This window comes from Mauremys reevesii, linkage group 1, assembly GCF_016161935.1.
Source record: "Mauremys reevesii isolate NIE-2019 linkage group 1, ASM1616193v1, whole genome shotgun sequence".
Lineage (NCBI taxonomy): Eukaryota > Metazoa > Chordata > Testudines > Geoemydidae > Mauremys > Mauremys reevesii.
Window position 1 is genome coordinate 351,649,981 of NC_052623.1, and position 24,162 is coordinate 351,674,142.

The window sequence follows — 24,162 nt, forward strand, 5'->3', positions numbered from 1 at the left end:
TGAATTTCACTGCGTAGCAGCATTTCTCGAAGTGGAGGGGTTCGCCCGCTGCAAGGGACTAGCCAGAGGCAGGGACAGATGTCTCAGTTGTTCACCAGTCTCAGCTTTCATTTAAAAAAAGAATTCTCTCATTGTTAGGACTGCGAAGAGAACCTTCAAAATGTGACCGACGTCTGCTTGAATTTGCGGTGAGCCTGAAACAATAGCTCTGAGGTGCAAAGTGCCTCAGTCATTTCAGTGGGTGCTCACTGAGATGCTACCGATGATACTTGAAATGTTCACACCGTTAACTGTTTGTCTCAGGGCTCAGAGACGCATGTAAGAAAGGGCAGGAGGGATCGTATTACGAAGATTTACACCAGTGTGGGGCATGTCCCGTCCCCCCCCGGGGGGGGGCACTAAGGACTAGCAAAGGGTGAAGTGTGTGGAAAAGGGTAGGTCTTTCTTAACACATGGCAGAGCTACATGGGGGAGAGACTGGATTTATTTTCCAGAAGGTGACAGCTCAGCTTTCCAGCTGATGAATGGCAGGAAAAGCAGACAGGCCCTCAGCTCCCATACCTCTTCCTGAGTATTTCTGTGCAAGAGTCGTGCCCCCAACTGCTACCCTGCCCAAGATGCCCAGCCCGCTGTCAAAGAAGGGGATTAACATCAGATGGGTCCCAGTGCAAGGAAATTCTAGAAGTGTCTCTGTTTACCGCCGGCCTGTCTTGGGGACTGGTGTTTCCAATCAATTAGTCATGTCATTGGAGGATTTCTCTGCTAATTATTTGAGTTTATTATTTCTGAAGCCAGGTTACACTCAGAATTCCAGAGGTCAAATGGGGTCACGCAGCCAATCAGTTCCACATTTTCCTAAGCGAAAAGGCCCAGCGTAATCAGTCACTGCCAAGTGGTTCATAATGACCAACCCACTAGTTAATGGCCCGAGGCGAAAGCCTTAGGGGCAGTTAATGCTCTTAGCGAGCAAGAGAGAGACAGGCTGAAACTAAAGGCAAATGGCCACTTTGGAAGATATTACAGGACCGACACTGGAAAGGAGGCAGCAGCCCCTGCTCAGCCACTGATGTCTGTAGATGGGTTTGCTTCTTACGCCAGTTGGCAGGTCAGGGACCCAACCTAGGCTGTTGCTTTGCTTCACTCAACTGCTTCAGGCCATGACTCCTGGGCTCATTTCCTTGGGGGAGGGGGAAACAAGCAGCCTTCTTTGGAAGGGCTCTTCCACTGGAGCCAGATGCAACTGGAACACGCCTGTGGAGATTGATGGTTCAGGATCCAAGCAGTAAAGGGTGTTGCATTTCCAAAGCGCTACACTACGAATGCCCCATTCACACTCCTGTGAAGTGAATCAGTAGCATCCCCATTTTAAAGATGGGGCAAACGCAGGCCAGAGAGGAGAAGTGATTTCCCAAGGTCATACAGCACAAGGACAGGAACTCAGCAACCCACAGGGCCATACACAAATCCCCCATGTAGCCATGAGCTGTGAGCTCTGCCCTCCACTTCTCCCCTCGCACGTGGATTTAACGTTGGCAAAAGGGGTCAGCTTGAGGGCCTGTTTCTACAGGCCAGGGGCAGCCCACTGCATGCTTCCCCATGCTGTGGCCCAGCAATGGGTCACACCTCTGCCCTGAAGAAACCACTGCAGAAGGGAGAAGAACAGGAGTACTTGTGGCACCTTAGAGACTAGCACATGTATTTGAGTAGAAGGGAGAGTAATTCAGCCTCAACGGCACCCTGTAGAGGCTGCCAAGCAGGGAGCAAGCAACCCCAAACTCATTTTGCATTGCCCACCAAACGGCCAGCTGCTTCCATGTGATGATGTTGAGTTTGGAGTTTACCAAACCTTGCAGCTACGATCCAGACGTCAAATCTCTTTTGATCCTACCACCCCTTACTGTGCTGCACGTATTTCAGGAGTGTCCACACAAATACCATAGACAATGAAGCCTTTCAGAGCCTGCTAAAATAAAATTGCTATCCGGCCACCATCACTTTCTCTTCACACCCATGCTCCGGTCTCTTTCCTCTGGCTAGATGGCATGGCTCCCAGACATCATTCCAGCACCAGCTTTATGCCTTGGTTTCCTGGCCAAACTGCTTCTTCTCTTTGGACTAGCAACTTCTCTGCCAAGGGATGTGCCTGTTCCACCTGCTTGGATAACGCGTAACACAAGTGATATCTACAGCTCTGTTCCTTATCGGCCATCACAGGATGTGATTCATGATCAGGTGATACTGGAGGGAAAAATAAGAGGCAGATTGATCATCCACTTCTGGTCAGGGGGCTTATTGGAAAGGATTGGAGGACCATCGTGACTCGACTGTTGTGATTTCCCTTGGCTACATGCCTTCACTGCAGTTACGTCGAGGTAGCAACACGCATTAACAGCTACCTTGGGGTCTGCCCTGGAGCTCAGGGGGTGCCGCCTACCTCGCCTGAGCCTGGGTTAAGTTTGCCATGAAGATGAACGCTAGACTAGTGAGAGGGCCAGGCACAAAAGCCTGAGGTACGTGTATTGTCGTTGAGAATCACTCCATTCCCGTTCCTGGTATACCAGGCATGGGTTAAAGGCTGCAGTCTGGGGCAGCGGCTAGTGATCAGAAGGTTCATTTCAGACAGAGCTTCTGGAACAAGTCCGTTGCCCACCCCTCTTCCTGGGGCCCACTGGCTGCCCCAATAAAGCACAGAGAGGCTTCTCCTTCTGCAGCACCCGTGGCTTTATTTACACCATGTTCTCCCACCACCAGTGATATACTATATACAGCTTAAGTATCAGAGGGGTAGCCGTGTTAGTCTGGTTCTGTAAAAGCAGCAAAGAATCCTGTGGCACCTTATAGACTATAAAACGTCTGTTAGTCTATAAGGTACCACAGGATTCTTTGCTGCTATATACAGCTTGCAGGCCTTGCAATCTCCTCTTCTGAGAGTCTGCCCTCAGCCCGGAGACTGACCTTCCCCTGGCCATTCCCCCCTTCTTCGGGCTGCCAGCCAGCCTTTATAGCCCTTGAACCTTCAGGTGCAGCCAGTTCTAAAGGCCAGGCACCAGACTTCTCCCCAGCTCCAATCTATTTCCCCTAATTGGGGCTCGCTGAGCAGGGGCTAATTACGTGCCTTTGCACCAGCACCCTGCTACAGCTTCCCAAGGCGTGAATGCTCATCCAAAACTATTACAATGACCTTACATTAATATAGTGTCTTTCACCACCAGACTTTATAAGCTAATACACACATTATGCACAGGGAGTCATTTATCCATCACTGAAATGCAGCCTCTGGGGGGGAGGAGACAGCAGCAGTTTAACACTGCGCAGTTAAAGACAATACGTAGATAACAATCCTATATCCAGTTAAAACCATGGCAGGGATTTTAGGGAGGCAGAATGGTAATGACCCAAGCTGGCACTGAGCTAGGACAATAGGACTAGTGAGTTTACTCTTTGGAAGAGGGTCATTAGAGCCTTAATGATCAAAATGGTCAAAACCTCTGAAATTTTACACTTGATCCAAAAAATGGTACATTGGGGCATTTGATGGACAAATGGCACTGGCCATCTGGGACCCTGACTCAGAGGAAAGCAAGCCACATACTCACCTACCAGATTTCAGAGCAGCAGCCCTGTTAGTCTGTGTCTGCAAAAAGAACAGGAGTCCTTGTGGCACCTTACAGACTAACACATTTATTTGAGCATAAACTTTCCCACGAACGCTTATGCTCAAATAAATCACCTCCCAGAACCACTTTCTGCATCATCTTGTCTCACTCAGTTCTCATTTGTCTCCAGTCAGGGCTGTAACCAGGGCGGGGCGCAAAGCTACGGGGTTGGAAAAATGATGAAAAAAATGGTAAGGGGCACAAATACGCTTGCTTGCCCTGAGCACTAAAATGCCTAGTTACAGCTCTGTCTCCAGTTACAATCAGAAACTTCACAGAGACATTAAAGTTTAAGGCACTTTTTCAAACATTCAACAACAAAAAAGAGGAAAAAGATTCAGTTTGAGTTTTGAGTGAAGGTTTTTGCTGGATCTGATTTTATCTGATCCAATATATTCATCTCCAACAATAATTGCTATAAGATCAATGAAAGGAGAGCTACAGTGCAGTATTATTCAACTGGGAAGTTGTGTTTACTTTACACACAAGAGTGGCCAGACACTTTCGCTCACAGAATGACCTTTCCTTTAGATGATGATGATGATGATGACAAAAACAAGAAAGAACAAAAGTAAAGTGTGCATGAGAGAGAGAGAGCAGTGTGTCTCTCTCTTCAGACAGTCTGCGCTGAGCTCTGACAACAAAATGGCTACTGAACATTGTACATGTGAAGGAAGCTTAGAAATTTAAAGGTGCAGTGTATAGATAGTAAAGGGCATCTGACTTTGTTAACTCCATGCACCACAGCAGAACGGGTATAATGACATTCTCAGAGACAGCAATTGTTTTCTTCTAAGAAAGGGCACAGATAGGAAGGTTCAATAACCACCAACGGAAGCAGCTTCCAAGCCCCACTGAAAACGGGAAGGATGTGGGAAACAAGCAGCGCACTCTCTTCCACCCAACTCCCCAAATGATCTGGGGCTCTGATTCAGGAAAACACTTAAGCACCAGCTTCACTTGAAACATATACTCAACTACAATTGTGTTGAAATACTTAAAGCCCCTTCCTTGTGGGCACTGGTGCCCTATCCTCCAGGATTGAGTGGAATATCAAAGGGGTGGGGGCGGGGGTTGATTAAGAAATGGTGACCTGAAAACGTAAGGCACTTGAAAGGAGGAGACCTGACTGTCAGAGCAATTGGCGGAGACAGATGTTTAATGGAGTCCAGGATTACAGAGCTGCCAGGCTCCTCATGTAATCACCGGCTTCTTAGATTCCCTCTTTTCTCCTCTCCCGGGTCTATTACAGGGTTGGGGGGAAGGGGGAGGATGGAGATTTTCAGATTTGCCACTAAATTCCTCAAGATTAGAAGGAGGTGGCTTTCTGAGCTGCACTTAATATGCTGACCTCTTCTCAACTGCAACCACAAACAGCCAATCTGCCTCCGTTTAGAGCCACTGGAAATCCATGAGCGGGGAGAGAGGAGGAGGAGAAGAATTAAAACCAGGCACTTTGGTTCTAACTCCAACGCTCCTTTCAGGGTCCCAAGGTGGTTCAGTCATTTCACAAAACATGCTGAGTGTTTCCACATAGGCCATCCCACAGCAGAGCAAACCCATGGCCCATCTAGCCAAGCAGACTGTCTCTGTCAATACCAGAGAATTTGTAACGCACCTGATCAGGCAACCCTACACCACAGAGGAAATGTCTGCTTAACTTTCCAACTGGGGATCAGTTCATGCCCTGAAACATGAGACTCAACAGTCCTCATATCCATCCCAGTGAATGGCACCGTTGATTCTATTCTTCATGTGCAATCTAGTTCTTTTCTTGAATCTCAGTAACATCCTGCAGCAGGGAGTTCCTCCGATCCATTAGACATTGTTCTTAGGAAATATTGCCTTCTCCCAGATTAAATCGGACACCAATTAATTTCATTGTGTGCCTTCTCTTCCTTGCATTATGGAGAAAAGTTGCCTCTGAGCAGCATAAGGAGGAACTATCTTGGATCTGCAAGAATTCTAACAGCCAGATGAGACTCAAATAGTGCCACAGCTGTTAGTCTTAAAGCATTGGTTATAGACCTAATGCAGCACACTTAGGACAGGAAACAACTACAGTATTGTCATGTGGCCACTGTGAGGGAACAGGAATCTTTGAAAGGTAACGACTGTACCAAGTGCTATATCACCCTTGAAATAGTCACATCCAAATGGCACAGCAGCGCCCCAAAGACTGCTGCTTTCCACTGCTGCACACAGAGAGGAAGGATGGTCAACTTGTTAGCTCACAAGTCTGAGGCTCCCTAATTTAATTCCCTGCTTTGCCACAGACTTCCTGTGTGTGCCATGGGCAAGTCACTTAGTCTCCTTGTGCCTCAGTTCCCCCTCTGTACAATGGGGCTCTGTAGATAAAAACGTTAAAAAGATTGTGAGGAGCCCCATGCAAGTATCTTAGATAGACAGAATCCAATGGCAAAGTTCTAAACCTTTTATCATTTTTTTTGTTCTCCTCTGCACTCTCTCCAATTGGTCCACATCTTTCTTAAAGGGTCGAACTCAGAACTGGACCTAGTATTCCAGCTGAGGCCTCACCAGTGCCGAGTGGAGTGGGACACTTACCTCCCAAGTCTTACAGGCAACATTCCTGTTAATACACCCCAGAATATTAGCCTCTTTTGCAACTGCATCACACTGTTGACTCATATTCAATTTTGCCATCTGCTATAACCCCCAGATCCTTTTCAGCAGTACTACCACCTACCCAGCTGTTCCCCATTTTGTAGTTGTGCATTTGATTTTAAATTACTAAGTGTATCAGTTTCCGCTTATCTTTACTGAATTTCATCTTGTTGATTTCAGGCCAGTTCTCCAATGTGTCAAGGTCATTTTAAATTCTAATTTTGTCCTTTAAAGTGCCTGCAACCCCTCCCAGCCTGGTGTCATCCGCAAATTTTATAAGCATACTCTCCATTTCATTATTCAAATCATTAGTGAAAATTCTGAATAGCACCAGACCCAGGACTGACCCCTACAGGACCTCACTGGATACGCCCTCCCAGTTTGACAGAGAACCATTGATAGCTACTCTGAGCACAGTCTCTAAAACAGTTATGCACCCACCTTATATTAATTTCATCCAGGCCATATTTCTCTAATGTGCTTATGAGAATGTCATGTGGGACCCTGTCGAAAGCCTTACTAACATGAAGATATATCCTGTCTACGGCTTGCCCCCATCCACTAGGCTAGTAACCCTATCAAAGAAGGGAGAAGCAGATTATGATCTCTTCGGCCCTGAGCCAGAGCAAGTGGGGGGGGGGGGGCCCGGCTCCAGAACTTCCACTTCTGGTCCCACTCTCCTTCCACCCCTTCTGCCTGCAGCCCCGCCTATGGCCCCACCCCATTCTGCCCCTTCCCTGGCGGACCCGCCCCTGTTCCACCCGCGACCCCACCCCATTTCACCCCTTCCTCCGCGGCCCTGCTCCTGTTTCACCTACAGTCCCACCCCATTCCCCCCCTGCAACCCCACCCCCATTGACTCCTTTCTGGCCCGCCCGCCCTCCCACTGCGGCCCCAAGACCGAAGAAGCACTGTTCCCCTGCCACAGTCCCGGGGCCGCAGGGGGAGCGAGAGCTCCTCCAGTCCCCAGGGTTGCAGTGTGGGGTCCGGGCACTAGGACTTCCCCAACCCTGCCTGCCCGGCGCTTCTGCTGGGGACCAGGGTCAGGGCACTGGGGCTTCCCCTGCCCACCCCACGGCTTCTGCCAGGGCTCCGGGTTTCTGCTGCCCCGCGGCAGTTTTCTGCTGCAGCACCCTTTTTCCAGGGCCCCTCAATTGGCTGGGGGCCCTGAGCATGGCTAATCCGCCACTGAAAGAAGGAAATTAGGAAGGTTTGGCATGATTTTGACCAATCTTTGACAAATCCTGATGTTTTTGACAAATCCTTGCTGGCTGTTCCTTACAACCCTATTATTCTGTAGGTGCTTACAGACTGATTAATAATTTGTTCCAGTATCTTTCTAGGTATCGAAGTTAGGCTGATGGTCTATAATACCCTGGATACTCTTTGTTCCCCTTTTTAAAGATAGGCGCTATGTTTACCCTTTCCCAGTTCTCTGGGAACTCACCTATGTTCCATGAGTCCTCAAAGATAATCACTTAGGGGCAAGCTTGTCTACATTACCCACTGGATTGAAGGGCAGGGACCGATCCAGCGGGGGTCGATTTATCACATCGAATCTAGACGCGATAAATCGACTGCCGAGCACTCTCCCATCGACTCTGGTACTCCACCAGGGCGAGAGGCGCAGGCGGAGTCAACAGGGGAGTGTCAGCAGTCAACTCACCGCAGTGAAGTAGATCGAAGTACGTTGACTTCAGCTATGTTATTCACGTAGCTGAAGTTGCATAACTTAAATCGATCGCCCCAGTGTAGACCAGATCTAAGAGTTCAGATATTGCTTTACCTATTTCCTTATGTACCGTAGGATGAATTTCATTAAGCCCTGCAGACTTGAATACATCTAACTTATCTAAATATTCTTTAACCTGTTCTTCCCCTATTCTGGCTTCTGTTCCTTCCCCCTTGTTGTTAATATTGTGTTAAGTATCTGGTCACAATTTATCTTTCTGATGAATACTGATTCAAAATAGGCATTAAACACCTCAGCTTTCTTGATGTCATCAGTTATTAGCTCTTCTTCCCTGCTAAACAGAGGACCTACAATTTTGTCTTTCTCTTGCTCCTAATGCATTTATAAAAGCTTTTCTGATTGCCTTTTATGTCTCTTGCCAGGTGTAACTCATTTTGTGTTTTAGCAGATGGCGGAAAGAAGTGGAGATGGATCACCTACATCCCTTCATGTAACAGGAGTTCCTTGATGGTCCATTGCTTTTCTGTTAGACCTCAGCATGATTTTTAACCTCCCCTTGCACATTATCTATGTTGATATGCCCTCAACCCTGTGCAACATGGGAACCCCCTAATCATTAATGGAGTTCATTTCCCCATCTGTGAGCTAAGAAAGTGCCCTTTTGCCCACTTTACACACAGGTAACTGTCACACACAGAGACTTTTCCAAGGTCACACAAGAAGTTTGTGACACAACCAGGAATGAAACCCAGATCTCCTGAGGCCCTGTCTGGTCCTCTAACCACAAGACCAGCCTTCCTTCCAATACACCATGTCTAATAATACCAGATCCATGAATAAATAGATAACTTCAATCCATCCCCTTTCCTCAGCACCAAATTTGCTTGAAAAAGCATTCCCATGGCAACAAAGAGCTACATCCCCGCGCAAAAAGGCTACAGATGAGGCCACCAAACACAGCGATGAAATTCCAAACACAAATGCTGCCCTGCAGGACTGAGCAGAGAAACATGACCCAACAGCCACCGGAATCTCTTCTCCTCCTTTGAATGGGACAGTCTGTGCATCTCAACTCCCTCTGCCTGCTGCCCATGGCACCTGTATTCAGCCCCATCCAGGCTCCGAAACGGAGCAGGCAGCACAGCCCAGAGAACACCAAAGCACCGGCTGCTCATTCAATGTCTGCATGCTGGCAGCAGAAGAGTTAAAACCAGGCTAAATTATGACTCTTTGCCATAATATGCATTGTGCTGATAAAGAAATTATTTCAAGAGACTCAGCAGCTCAATATGCTGCCGTTTTGCCTTTGGGCCAGAGAGCTTTTATCATTCTTGGCCGAGAAATACAGGCAGGCTTGATCTACACACGCACACACGCACCCGGTGCCTTTCCCCTTTCCAGCTCAGCGCTAGGCCAGTGTGGTGCTGACTCTGTCATTTCTTTGAAGGGATCCACCTGATCTTATTGAACAGATACTTAATGAGGCAAAGGGAAGGGCAGGGGTAGGCTGAGAGTTAGCACTTAACGTATCGCTAAGCATTATGGCTGGGACTGGTAGGGACAGAAGAAAAGAGTGAGAGATAACACAAATCACACCAAACCTTTGCTGAAAACTCAAACCATCTTCAGGGAACTTTCACCTCCTACCCTCTTGTCTATTGTTTCTGGCCTGGACTGGGAGCAGATCTGCCCATTTACAGAAAGAACATCTCTCCCTCCTTCGGATTTTATCACAAGCTTTGTGATATTTGATTTTTTTTTTCTTAAAACATCAGCTCCCAGAGTCATGGGATAATAGGAGAATCTCAGCTTTCATTTTTTAAATAAGTACATTTCTAGGCCTCATGCCTGTGGAGAACTGGGAAATGCGACCCGAGTGTAATCTAAGGGCTCAGAAACCGGAATCCAAATAAAAAGAAATCCAATTAAAAAAAATCTTATGATTTTTAAGCCAATCTTGTTATTTCCGGGCACCGACTCGGGATTTTGGAACACCTGGGATTAGCAATACTATTGAGGAGACCTATTTGGAATAACTCACACATTTCAAATTTTCCATTTGTTGGCATTGTTTTGTCTGCGAGAGACAGTGGGGATTGCAGCGTATGATGTAGATGGTTTGCAATGTCCCATGTGACTGAATAGGCCAATCCGAGATTTGCATGATCTTTGGCAGTTATTGCAAATGTCTGTATCTTGGCTGGGAGCTGCTTGCTTTTTCTCTTCAAGCTGTAGGAGCCAGCTTCTGTCATGGACTTTGATACCCTGATGGAGACAATGGAGACTTGTTATGATCACTTGCCAAGACTTCCCATTGGTCAGGATCAATTCCAAATTCCTTTATATCTCACTTGCATGTGTCTTTCTAGCAAAGCTTGGGATGTGCTGTTCTTGTTCCCTCTGATAGCTTCCTGTATAGCATGTCCTTGGGTATGCATCCATCTTCCAACTTACTCAGATGGCCCAGCCAGCAAACTTGTCTTTGCTTGATCAGGGCTGTCACACTTGGTAAATCTGCCCTTTGAAGAACCTCTGCGTTGGTAACTTTATCCTGCCATTTGGTGTTGAGTATGCGGCGTAAACAGCGTAGGTGGAAACTGTTCAACCTTTTCTCCTAGGAGCATAAGTTGTCCATGTTTCCTAACCATACATGAGAGTGGTGAGGACGCAGGCTTGGTACACTAGCATTTTGGTCTTAGTGGTCAGCTTTGGGTTGTTCCATGCTCTTTTAGTCAGTCTCTGAAGGTGGTGGCAGCCTTTCCAATGAGAACATTTAGTTCTTCATCCAGTGAACGGTTGGTGGTCACTGTAGAATCTAAACAGCTGAACATCTGGACTACTTGTAGCTGGTTTGCATTTAAGGTAATTGAAGGATCTTGTGGAACCCTCTGTCCTAGTACAACCATTTTCTTGATGCTGATGATGAGAGCAAATGCCTGACAGGCACTTGAAAGGCAGTCCATGAGTTCTTGTAGTAGATCTTCATTGTGGGCTATGAGGACAGCATCATCAGCGAATAGAAGTTCCCTGATTAGCACCTTTCTGACTTTAGTCTTTGACTTAAGTCAGGACAGGTTGAAGAGTTTTCCATCTGATCTTGTGTGGAGACACACTGCATCTTTCATGTCCTTAAACACACAGTTCAAGAGTACCGAGAAGAAGATTTCAGAGTGTAGGGGCAAGAACACATCCTTGCTTCACTCCGCTTTTCATCTCAAAGCTGTCTGAAGTGGACCTGTCAAACTTTCATGTTGTTGTGGAATGAACATATAAGATTTAACAGAGTTGGTGAGCATCCTATCTTTTCTAGTATTGCAAACAGACCTGCTCTGCTGATTGTGTCGAATGCTTTGGTTAGGTCCACAAAGGCGATGTACAATGGTCAGTTTTGCTCTCTGCACTTTTCTTGCAGTTGACACAGAGAAAATATCATGTCTATAGTTGATCTTCCAGCCCTGAATCCGTACTGTGATTCAGGGTAGACACGATTCGCCAGCTGTTGTAGGCCAAGAAACTAGAAACATTCCATATAGTTAAAAATAATTGAAATCTTATGCATAGGCTATATTTGAAGAAACTAATTAATGAAGAAACTAATAGGCTCTAGACTGGGGCAGATCAACACCTCAGTTAACTCAAGAGGGGGGACATTGTGACATCAGAAGTTACTCAATCAATCATCACCTTATTCTCTACAGCTAATTTGCATGCAGCTATTCTATTGGCTGTAATGACTCAGCGGTATTAATACATCTCATGAGGCAAGTAAGTATCAATCTTCCCTATTTTGCTGATTGGGAAGCAGACACCAAGAGGTTCAAGATACAGAAGCTGGTCCAATAGAAGATATTACCTCACCCACCTTGTCTCTCTAATATCCTGGGACCAACATGGCTACAACAACACTGCATACTTTTAATACCTCTGTTTTCAGACAGAGCATCCTTTCCTTAGTCCCACCTCAGTGATTTTGTTAAATTCCTTTTAAAACATATTTTATATGAGTATCTCATACTGCTGTGCCAATATTTAGAAGATCCCAGGCCATGCATCAGCCCTGGTGCAGCCCACACACCTATCTCCCACCCACACATTCCTGTCTGCAACCATTTTAACTTCAGCTTTGCTGCTGCTGCTGCTGGTGGTGGTGGTCAAAAAGAGGTTACCCACCAATAATCAGAGTTCTTCGGGCTGACCTCTGCAGAGTCCCACTCTTGACATGTGCCATCCTAAGAGTGGGGATGTGCGAAGGCTGTTTCAAAGAACAGCAGCCAATTGCAACTGAGCTGCTCCCAGAGCAATGCATTAGAGTAATGTCATCCCAATAGTGCATGAGACAGGAAGTGAAATTTCAAGAGTGAAATTGACTCAAATGTACCAAGTAAACAAATTTAAAAAAATACGGGGGGGCGGGGAAACACCCTCTCCATTTTCTTGTCATATAGAGGTTACTTTTGGCAACAGTAAGTACAACGTTGTCAGAATGCAGTATTTGCCAACCATTACTGTTCAAAAATCATGAATCAGCTCCCTTCCCAAATCATGAGACTGATTAAAAAATCATGAGCTTTGAACATTAATAAGTGTAGGGTTCTTGTTACTGGGCTTCTGGGTTTTGAACCCTTAAGTTTCATGTTTCCCAGCCCTTCTCTGTGAACTTGATGTCTAGAAATGTAACTTCTATTTAAAAAGAAAGTTGAGATTATCATGTAATCACATGACTCCAGGAGCTTGGGGCTTTATGAAACAATACCAAATATCGTGAGATTCACAAGAGTCGACAACACTGATATGGCAATATGATTTTTGGCTTCACTGTCTCCTTTCAAATAACATGCCTGAGCTCACAGTGTGACAACCCAGATTAGAATCCAAGAGTTCCTGGCTCCCAGTCCTGGGCTCAGACTGCTAGATCACACCGTCACCTGAACACTTCTGCTTGAAGCAGGTGTGGAGACATCCTCAGCAAGCAGATCAGAACAGAGATGGCTCACAGAAGAGGGCAGAATGGAGGTGTGTGGGGGACGGGAGGCTGCCTCAAGTAAACCCTACAGTACCAAGATCAGAAGTGGGCAGTGAAACGGAGAGGAAACGAGAGATTGGATATAGGCAGGGACAGAGCTAAAGGGACAATGAGGCATTTGACTAGGGTCCCAATCTTCAAGCTACGCCATGCAGACAGCCCCCCATGAACACCCTGTAAGTCAATAGGACTCTGAGCAGGGGTCCACCCATGGGGAGCAGCTCATAGGATCAGGGCCTTAATGCGGAAGGAGAAAGGAAGGCAGTGTAGGGGCTTGAGGAAGGGAGGTGAGCTGGTTGGAAGTGGGAGAAGAAGCGGGAGAGATGTAAGAGGTTCTGTGAGCCTGATTCCACACTGCCTTGTATGGCTCCCACTCTGCTCTGAAAGCACTTTACGCCCACTTTGCACAGGCATAAATGACTGCACAAGGCAGTGCAGAATCAGGGTGTGTGTGTGTGTGTGTGTGTCTCTGTGTGTGTGTGTGTGTGTGTGTGTGTGTGTGTGTGTGTGTGTGTGTGTATATGAGAGAACGATTGACTCTCATGTACCGAAATTCCAATCACCGCGGGGGAATGTCTCCACACACTGAAATTGATGATAAAAACCTGCCAAACTGATGGAGGAGTTGGAGGGGGGCGGGAAGTGTCATCAAGACAGATAAGTGAGGAAATGACACCTTTGAGCAGCAGCTTTCCTGTCAGCACCTCACAACGCCTCCCATTCACGGAGAAGCAGCCACCCCGCTCATAAGTCACTCGGTGCCCTTTGTGAATCCTTAGACTAAATGGCAGATTTCATGATAAATCATGACAGATCCACCATACACACCAATCCTACCCACTCCAGGGACAGGCACTTGAAACATATGTTTTCATTGCTTTATTATACAGCTGCACCTTGGCGAAATAATGGAGCCTTTGCGGCTCTCCTTGATCTTTTGGTTACAAATCAATCTCTCTCTCTCTCTCTCTCTCTCTATCACTCTCTCCCTATTTATATTTATATAGAGTGGAGCCCTTCTGCTGCATCCTGTTCCTAAGCCCATGGGTGCCTCCGACTGTGCCGACAAGTCCTGGTTGTCACGTCTGAGCATACAGAGTTGCTGCTTGAAAGGAACGTGCTGGTATCGGTCACAGAAGGCAGGCTTGGAGCCAGGCCCGCTCTTTACTTTGAATCTAGGCAGCACATGGCACTGTTGTCATTTAGCCACCTACCTCCCCGCCCCCACAAAAAGCCCTAACCGCACGCTGAAAACAAAGACAATTAGGGGCTGTGATAGCACATGAGCATACTGGGGGAGCCTTCTCGGAGCACCGTCTAATAGAGCAAGGGGCTGGGAAACAGGACTCTCAGGGCTGGTTTATATTGAGTATTTATACAAGTGCAGCTGCACTGCTCTGAGCCCGGAGAATGGGGCCGCACGTCTCCATGCAGGGCTGGTGCAGAGTGGCTACCTTAGGACAAGTATCTCCCTTAGTGCCCGTGCCCAGCTCGGCCCCTGGCACTGGCAGGAGGTGGCAGGATAACACGACTAACTTCTCTTTTGTTTTCTAAAGCTTTGTGGTTCGCCTTTAACCCCAGAATCACGTGTCAGCCAGAAAAGCTAGAATCTCCCACAAGCTGCGGGATTTTAAGTCCAGGCCATAAGACACAGGCTCTTCTGAACGACTGGCTCTCGTTTACCATCTCTCAGTAGATCCTGAGCTGTTTCCAGCTCCAGAATAATAAAATCCTGTTTTTAAAGGGTTTTCCATCCTAAAGGATCTCAAGGTGTTTTATATGGAGAGGAATCACTTCACCCACCCATGATCTGCAGCTGCCCCCGGAATGTTAGGGTTGAGCACCATGGCCCTGATCCTGCAAAGCACTTAAGCGGTGTTTAACTTGAAGCACAGGAGTAGTTCCAGTGGCTATTCATGCACTTAATGTTAAACATGTGCCTAAGTGGATCAGGACCTTACAGCATTAAGCAACACTGCGGAACAGTTCAGGACAGGCCGTGAAGAGGAATACTACCCCCAACTACAGCCGCAAGGGGGTTTGGGGAGGCGGGAAGTAATGACCTGAGTGGGAACCGAGCCCTGGCACTGGAGCTCACGCGCATGCTGTCACGCGATGCCAGGGAACGTTTAGGGATGGAGCTGAGTTTATAAAGCTGATCATTAGCTGAGCATCCAACTCCCGACCAGGCTTGGAAATGTCAGCTTACGTTGTTGGGCCCATTTTCCCCCTGACTCTCGGGGAGAAATCTCACCTCCGGTTCTGCACAGGCCTGAAGACACCAGGAGCACTTTGTGGGCACAACCCAGGCAGTTTACATGCAGCACAATTAACAGTATCCTGGGAATCTCTATGAAAAACAAATACCCACCACAGCCACAGGAATTGCTCTCAACCCCCACCCCACCTCACCCCACCCTTCTCTCTGCCCAGCCCTTGCAAATGCTAATTCATTTCAGCACCTGAAGTGCAAGATATCATGAGCATATAGGGAACGTCCTTACTAGGTTAGTTATGCTGTCACCAGCATGGCTGGCTGCCCTACAGAAAGCATCAGGGACAGGCACTGGCTTATGTTGCTTTGAATGTTTCACCAAATCAGATCATATATAAAATAAAAACACCCTGTGCTCTGTTGGCTACCCCCGATAGCTTGGCCACCCTCAGTGCTGTAAGACAGGGACAGTGGTTTGATACAGTTGAGGGCCAGGACTCCTGGGTTCTATTCTCAGCCCTATCACCACCCTGTATCCCTAAACAGGCCACTTCACCTTGTTTAGCTCCAGTTTAGCCATGTGTCATATGGATCTGGCAATACTGCCATGAGCTAGGTAGCACAGCTGGACAACACTCCAGCAACATTATCTTTGACATTTCAAAGTCTGACAAAAAATGAGAAAAAATATTGATGAGACATGCAACCCCTGTGATGCATCGTTAAATGACTATAACCCTTAGTCGATGGGGACCACATCCTGAAAGAAATCTTTCCCAAACTCCCTCTTCTGGCCTTCAGACAATCCCGCAGCCTCCCCAAGCTCATCATCAGAAGCAAGCTCCCCAGAGATCACGACCCACCAACTCACCCTGCCAGAACAACAGATGCAAAACCCATACACATATCTCCACTGCTACCAAGATCAATAACCCCCCCACAACACACCTTTCAACATCCATGGGTCCTACACAGGCCTATTACCACATGGGATATACCTCAGTCAGTGCAGTAAATGCCGCAATAACAACTATGTGGGTGAAACCAGGCAATCAATGCGCTCTCAAATAAACTCACACAGAAAAATGATAAAAGACAAGAACACTATATCACCTGTGGGCAAACACATCTCATAAAGAGATCACTCTGTATCTGACCTCTCAGTCCTCGTCCTCCAAGGAACCCTGAACAACACCTTCAAAACATGAGGAGCTTAAATTCATAACTTTGCTGGACACTAAAAATCATGGACTTAATAATGATACTGGATTTATGGCTTATTGCAACAATCTGTAACCCACTAACCCTCCCTTTTTGTCCTGTGACTGCAGAGGTGTTAACAGGCCACCGTACTTTGAATGGTCCCTTGAATATGTGCTAACTATTTATGCTAAACAATCTGTTCGAGGTTGTATTTATCTGTGACCCTCTGCGTACCTTTCCCAGACCTGAAGAAGCTTAGAGCTCTGTGTAGCTTGAAAGCTTGTTTCTCACCTTGTTTTCTAATATCCTGGGACCAACATGGCTACAACAACACTGCAAATATTGACAACATTTAAGTACAATATTTATATTTTATAATTCTATGGTAAAAATGAGAAAGTCGGCAATTTGTCAGTAACCGTGCGCTGTGACACTTTTGTATTTTTATGTCTGATTTTGTAAGCAAGTAGTGTTTAAGTGAGGTGGAATTGGGGGTTCGCAAGACAAATCGGACTCCAATAGTCTGGAAAGGTTGAGAGCCACTGTCTTACAGCACCAGTTATGGTGGCTTGGCTGTTTAGCTCAAGCAGTAGCAGCTCAGAAGGTCTCTGGTTCAGTCCCTAGTTTGTAGGCCAGGATAGGGGTACCCACATAAAGAGGACTTGCTTGGGAGGAAAGTGGATGTCAGGTTGCTGGAGAGGGAGGAGAGGAAGAGAGAGCTGGAAAGTACCAGAGGAAGGAAGGTCTGTTCCCTCCAGGAGGCTGTTGGCTATTGGTGCGTGCAGAGTGACCCTGGGACAGTGGGAGGGCTAAGAGAGGCTTTCAAAGCACATGCTGTGTCTGACTCCTGAGTGGCTGGGAGAAGGGAACTGGGCAGGAGGGGAGACTGAACAGGAATTCCGCTGAGTGGAAAGAATTAGCAAAGCACGTCCTACCCAAAGGGACTTGCACCCCCCAGGTGACTGGCAGTGGACTAGGGAGCCCTACAGGCAGCTGATTTGCCAGCTGGTTGTCACTGTTACCATCTGAGGGCTGCTAGGTGGCCTCCATGAAATGAGTCAGTGGCTCCCAGAATGCAGAAAACCCTATCCCCACTGGCACCAATTGGCACCCTTGCTGGCAGTCTCCAGTACCACAAAGAGCCATCTAGTGGCAAGCAGGGCATGAGCGTTCCTTTATCACACAAAGGACCAATGATACATTTTCCCTTTCTTGGCCTTCCAGATGGTGATCTCAAAGCGCTTTACAAGCCTGCACAACTCCACTGATTGTGATTGGTTAAGCCCCTGTCCTAAGCTCTGAGCGCATTAGAAAACTTCATACACCCCCAAAACCTCATAATGCACAATGGACTTCAAGAGCTCTGGGAAATGAGCATTGTGCCCAGGCACCCAACATAAACCCCTAGAACTCTCAACAACAATACACCGCAGCAGCCCTGCCATCTCCCACACCCAGCAAGGCAAGCCCCCTCCATAGGCCTGGAAGGGAAGGTGGCTGGAAGCAGGTGGAGCTCTCACCCTGGATGACAAATTGTCCCCTTCCTGATGTCTGGTTTTACTGGTACTTTAAATAACATAAACTTCCATCTAAACTTTCACCTCTAGTGTGGCTGGTTCTGAGATTTCCCCCACAGGACCTCTTTGCCCCAGACTCTAGTTCCCTCTGCCCAATAGAGGTTCCAGCCCCTCGTATATTCTGCTTGGAGCAAAAAGAATGGTACCTGCTAGTATAATTCAGCGCTGCTCCTGCACTCTTCAGTGCCGGCCCACTATAAATATCAGTCCAATCGTTTCTAAACCCAACATATCACAAGATGCTCCCTGAAGCCTCAGCATCTCTTTAGTGGCTGCACTTGCTGCTTCAGACATTTGGGTGCCAGTCAGCCAGCCACAGAATCAAGGCTTTCAAAGCATCCCAAACAACCTGGGAGGCTTACCTGCTTCTCAGACATGATGTACAGGTGCTCATGATCCACTGAAAAGGCCATATCCCGTAATATGGGGCCGGTGTCCACCACCTGCACGATCTCGTACTCCAGGGCGCTATTGGTGGGGCCATCTACGCGGATCTGCAAAGCAAGGACAAATGGGGAGAGAGAACATGAGTGTCTTCCCTTCCTGGCACAGGGTTTGCAAGCCAATCAGTGGGCTATGAATTAGTAGCTCACTCCACCATGGAAACATAGACCACTCCAGGGGAAGCTGCATCACAGCCCAAACATTGCTAGTCTTGTTCCTTGCATTCCCAGCCAAAGGTTAATACTAGGAGCCAACCCTTGTCCAGGACATCCTGGAGGGATGGATAATTTATGTAACAATCTACGAGGATGGTCCTAGGTACATTTCACCTCACACAACGTTCCCAGCTGTGGGGCTTGCATGGAGGAGCAAAGGTAAAGGTAAAATAATGCTTTAGTAAGTTTCCTATTGGGTTAGAGGTGGAACATCTCCATGTGAACGAATATTTCTCCTTTAGCCAGCAGGTGGCACTACAGGAAATTGCCGACATTGGGTTTTGTGGAATAATCTATTCACACACACGATGTGCCTCCATCCCTACACACCACCCAGGCCCCAGAGTGAGAGTACTGCACAGGAAAGGCAAGGACAGGGTTGCCCACGGACTCCTTCCCCGTGACGTAGTCCCCGCAGGCAAATGAGGCACTGAGATAAGGCCCTGTAACACCACAGGGCTGTCACTTCAACTGCACATTGTGATTCAGATCCAGCTGCAAGCCGGCAGCTGCTTAGAAACTCCTCCAGCAAACACACAGACAGCCCACAGCCCTCTCCCGATATGCACACACCCACACACACACACACCCCGTTCCCCATACACACACTCCTGCAACATAGGATCACCGTCAGAACCATGCTCACGGCAGTACCCCCACCCAGTAAGCCCAGGAAGTGCTAATCCAAACTGGAGAGGAGCTGGGACCGCACAGACCATGGGCTCCGAGGCACAAGGGTTAGCTCCAGGGCACTCTCTGTTTGGATGGGCTTGTCTTGCATGCCTAGGTGGCCCATGCTGGGCCCATCATCATAGCATCAGTGATGGACACTGAAGTGCCAGTGTCTTAAAAGGCTGAACGGAGACATAGCGAGTTACTCCAGAGAATTCTTTCCTGGGTGTCTGGCTGGTGAGTCTTGCCCACATGCTCAGGGTTTAGCTGATCGCCATATTTGGGGTCGGGAAGGAATTTTCCTCCGGGGCAGATTGGCAGAGGCCCTGGAGGTTTTTCACCTTCCTCTGCAGCATGGGGCACGGGTCACTTGCTGGAGGATTCTCTGCAGCTTGAGGTCTTCAAACCACGATTTGAGGACTTCAATAGCTCAGACATAGGTTAGGGGTTTGTTATAGGAGTGCAGGAGGTCAGACTAGATGATCATAATGGTCCCTTCTGACCTTAAAGTCTATGAATCTATGAGACACGAGTCTTAACACAGAGACAGCATCCCAACCCAAACGTTATGATCTGACAATTTTATCTGGAGGGGACGGGAGGTTTTAAAAGTGGCCACCTGAGGATGCAGATGGGTGAGGCTGGACGTGTGGGGCTGGATATTTGAGACCAAACCTCCCAAGTATCAAAACCACAGCAACCCTGTAATAGCAGCAGCCTATTACTCAACCAATCTGCTCTGTGTATGTTCAGTGTATGTTTGCTCTGCAGGCCCAAAAGAACTATGGGAGGGAGACGTGCACGCCTTTCCTCCTGCTGCATCAGCAGTGTATGGTTGCCCTCTGGACAAACCCAGGGGGTTGCCCAGGTCTCATCTAGGGCATGTCCTGCAAACCTTTTGTTACTGGTGATGATGCCAGGGAATGCCAGCAATGCCCCTCTGCCATGTACATTGGCCAAACTGGACAGTCTCTACGCAGAAGAATAAATGGACACAAATCTGACATCAGGAATCATAACATTCAAAAACCAGTAGGAGAACACTTTAATCTCTCTGGTCAATAACAGACCTAAAAGTGGCAATTCTTCAACAAAAAAACTTCAAAAACAGACTCCAACGTGAAGCTGCAGAACTGGAATTAATTTGCAAACTGGATACCATCAGATTAGGCCTGAATAAAGACTGGGAGTGGTTGGGTCATTACAAAACCTGAACTTAATTTCCCCAATACTAATTTCTCCCTACTGTACTCACACCTTCTTGTCAACTGTCTGTAATGGGGAAAAAAAAAAAAAAACAGGAGTACTTGTGGCACCTTAAAGACTAACAAATTTATTTTAGCATGAGCTTTCGTGAGCTAAAGCTCACTTCTTCGGATGCATAGAATGGAACACACAGACAGGAGATATTTATACATACAGAGAACATGAAAAGAGAACATACCTATGGTATGCATACTTCCACCTTTTCATGTTCTCTGTATGTATAAATATCTCCTGTCTGTGTGTTCCATTCTATGCATCCGAAGAAGTGAGCTTTAGCTCACGAAAGCTCATGCTAAAATAAATTTGTTAGTCTTTAAGGTGCCACAAGTACTCCTGTTTTTTTTTGTTTGTTTGTTTTTTTTTTTTGTTTTTTTGCAGATACAGACTAACACGGCTGCTACTCTGAAACCTGTCTGTAATGGGCCACTCTCTTACCACTTCAAAAGTTATTTTTCTTCCCTTGGTGTCCTGCTGTTAATTGATTTATCTCGTTAGACTGACCTCACACTTGGTAAAGCAACTCCCATCCTTTCATGTATTTATACTTGCTCCTGTATTTTTCACTCCATCATCTGATGAAGTGGGTTCTAGCCCACGAAAGCTTATGCCCGAATAAATTTGTTAGTCTCTAAGGTGCCACAAGGACTCCTCATTGTTTCTGCTGATACAGACTAACACAGCTACCATTCTGAAACCTGGAAAGGAAAGAACGCCAGTGGAGTTTGCAGGACTGTCAGGTTGGAAAAGGTGTTCAGATACCATTATTATATGGCCGTAGGACCGAGAGGCCAACTAGGTGATGGCCCATTGTGCTGCACAAACATATTGAAAATGACAGCCCCGCCCCCAAAGAGCTTGCAGTCTGCAAGGGGGTGAGACACGCAAGTGGGTGAGACAAACAAGTGGGTCAGGAGGGGAGCAAAGGGGGCAACAAAAACAAGAGGAGGCATGCAATTCCCTCCGGCAATGGGTCCCACGCAGATGCTTAGAACGGCAGGGAGCTTTTTCCTTGCCACCGAGCGCGTTTCATATAGAAATTACCCGCCACAAACATGGCATCCTGTGATGCCAGTCTCCTCTCAGAGTAGAATATCACTTATGATCTAGGGAGGTCACTGATTTTAGGACCATTGGAATTGCCATAATGGATCAAACCAACAGTCCATCTACTTCAGCCTTCTGTCTCTGACATGGGCTAAGCAGATGCTTCTGAGGAAGGTGCAAGAAACCCCACAGTAGGCAGATGTGGGGTAATCTGCCCGCCAACCCCAAGCAGGTCTTAAACCCTGAAGCAGGAGGTTTTCGATCCCTCCCAACATAACATTAACTCTGCATACTCCTGCTATCCAGATAAAAGTCCGATCCTTCTTTGAATATTATTAGTTTATTCTTGGCCTCAATGGCATCCTGTGGCAGTGAGTTCCACAGTCTAATTCCTCATTGTGTGAAAAAAGCATTTCCTTTTATGTTTTGAATTTGTTGCCATTTGATTTCACAGACTCTTCCATTCTCCAGTAGCCAAAAGCCAGGGGACCCTTTCGCCAGCCAAACCACCAAAGGGCTGGCAAGCCTGAAAGCCCCAGCCACTGCTTCTCCCCGGCACGGCGACTCAGGAGGAGTAATGGGCTCTTCCTGGAAGGAGGGAAGGCAAAGCCCAATGTGAATATGATAGTGGGTGAATGAACAACGGCTTGGTGCTCTGCACTCGTGTTCTCAATTTGCTGCTCACTAACGCAGGCCGAGGGCTACCAGGACTTAATAATCCAGGTCAGTCACTTTCCAGCTCCCACGCTCTCTCTCAACGGAGTACAGAACAGGCCGCCTTCCCCTCTTCCTGCTCTCTCCTCTCACCCCAGAGGAAACAACAGGACACTGGCTCTTGACAATACTGAGAAACCAACCAGTTTCCTTCCCTTACACCCAGTCTGTGAGCTCGTTTCTTTTAACTCAACCTTTCAGCCAGGAAAATCAATCACTGAGTCATTCTGCATAATAGGTGGGAATGGAGCAGAGCCCTGCTGTACCTGAGAGAGAGGCACAAGGAGAGACAGACACAGAGAGGAGTCAGGAACGAGAGGACATGAACAGAGAGTAGAGCTGGTCAGGCCATACAAACTGAACTCAGTCCTCACCAATCCCAGGTGAGGCTGCAAAGAATTCTTACCCCCATTTGACAGATGGAGAAACTGAGGCACGGAGCAGTTAAAGGGCTTTCCCAAGATGACATGGCAAGTCAGTAGGGCATCGGAGTCAGGAGTGCCTGGATCCCAGCCCTGTGCTCCACCCACCAGATCTGCCTTCAGGAAGAGCAAGAAAGTAGCGCTAACCATTGAGCAGCCTGGAAGAGGCTCAAGAATTTGCAGCCACTTGGTCACCTTGATGGATCTGGTGACAGAGTCACTCTCAATAACTCCTACAGGAGGTGGTCAGATCACAGACTCCTGCACTGAACACTGTCTACTCCTTCTGTTATTTATTATTGTCTAGGGCCGGGGTTCTCCCGACACATTTTTTGCTGGCCGCAGACTGCAGCCACCAACTCTTGCTGGTGGCCGCTCTGAAAATTCTTCCAAGCTCGAGCCCTGCCACCCCCCCGGGGCTGAAGCCTGAGCCCTGCCGCCCCCGGGACGGTGGGTCGGGAACTCACCAGCCACCTGAAGAGTCCCAGGGTCCTCCAGTGCCATGCACACTGGCCTCCCATGTCTCCAGAGGCGCTGCCCAGAGCCCCCAAGGAGGCTGTGCGGTGCAGGGTGCCGATCCCTGCTGGCAGCACCAGCAAACGCCGAGGTGGTGCATCCAGGAGCAACAGCTGGGTGCTGCAGGGAGGGGCCGCTGCTTTCCTCCCCTGCCCCCCATCTCCGCCCAGGAAGCTGTCATGGCTGCAAAAAAATCCACTAGTGGCCACATTTTAGAAACCCTGGTCTAGGAGAATGATGTCATTGGCTCTCTTTCCTATTCACAGAAGTGCATCACAGACAACTGGCTCCCTTACCTTCCCCTTGCACACCATTCCCTTGCGGGAGCCCCTTTGCTAGAGGGAGGTCACGTGAACTGACTTTTTTGCTGGTGCACAGTGGGGCCTCCCTGTGGACAAATGCAGGCACAGTATCCACAGGATTCGAGGTGAAGCCTTCCTCAGACGGTGGTATTGGCCATGGGTTAGGTGGTTTTGGGTGTGATGGGGGACACCAGAAGGATGGAGTGCAGAAAAGTGTGGGGATCTAGGCTGCCTGCCCCCAAGGGGAAAAACTTCCTAAAACCTTGGGCACCGTGCGTTGGTTCAGAAATGACCACAGCCCAAAACGTGGCAAGAGCTTCCCAACAGGCCGACTCACCAGAAAGGACCTGTTCTGCCAGCTAATCTAGCCTGTACCCAGGGCAGGATTGTTCCCTACTGTGCATTCCCGAGGCCCAGGGCTCTTTCCATCCCGCTTTCAAATGGCCCAACTGATAGAGCCTTCCACCTCTTCTTCCCTTAGGAGACTATTCCTCAGCTCGGTCGATATCACTGTCGGGAAGCACTCACCGGTGCCGTTCCTGTCGCTCAGCTTCATCCTCAAGCTCCAAGTTCTA

General features: G+C 47.9%; 1 protein-coding gene across 8 annotated transcripts in view; it reads right to left on the reverse strand.

Moving 5' to 3' along the window:
* PLXNA4 (plexin A4) overlaps positions 1-24,162 on the reverse strand; it is a 625,415-nt gene that overhangs the window by 302,320 nt on the left and 298,933 nt on the right. For 6 of the 8 annotated variants that reach the window (XM_039519677.1, XM_039519674.1, XM_039519675.1 and 3 more), the window contains one exon: positions 18,355-18,486. In XM_039519677.1, coding sequence (XP_039375611.1) covers positions 18,355-18,405 — 51 coding nt within the window. In that variant the 5' untranslated portion in view covers positions 18,406-18,486. Of the gene's footprint in view, positions 1-754; positions 2,239-18,354; positions 18,487-24,162 lie in introns of those variants that run through there. The other 2 variants (XM_039519682.1, XM_039519683.1) reach the window with 2 other exon arrangements.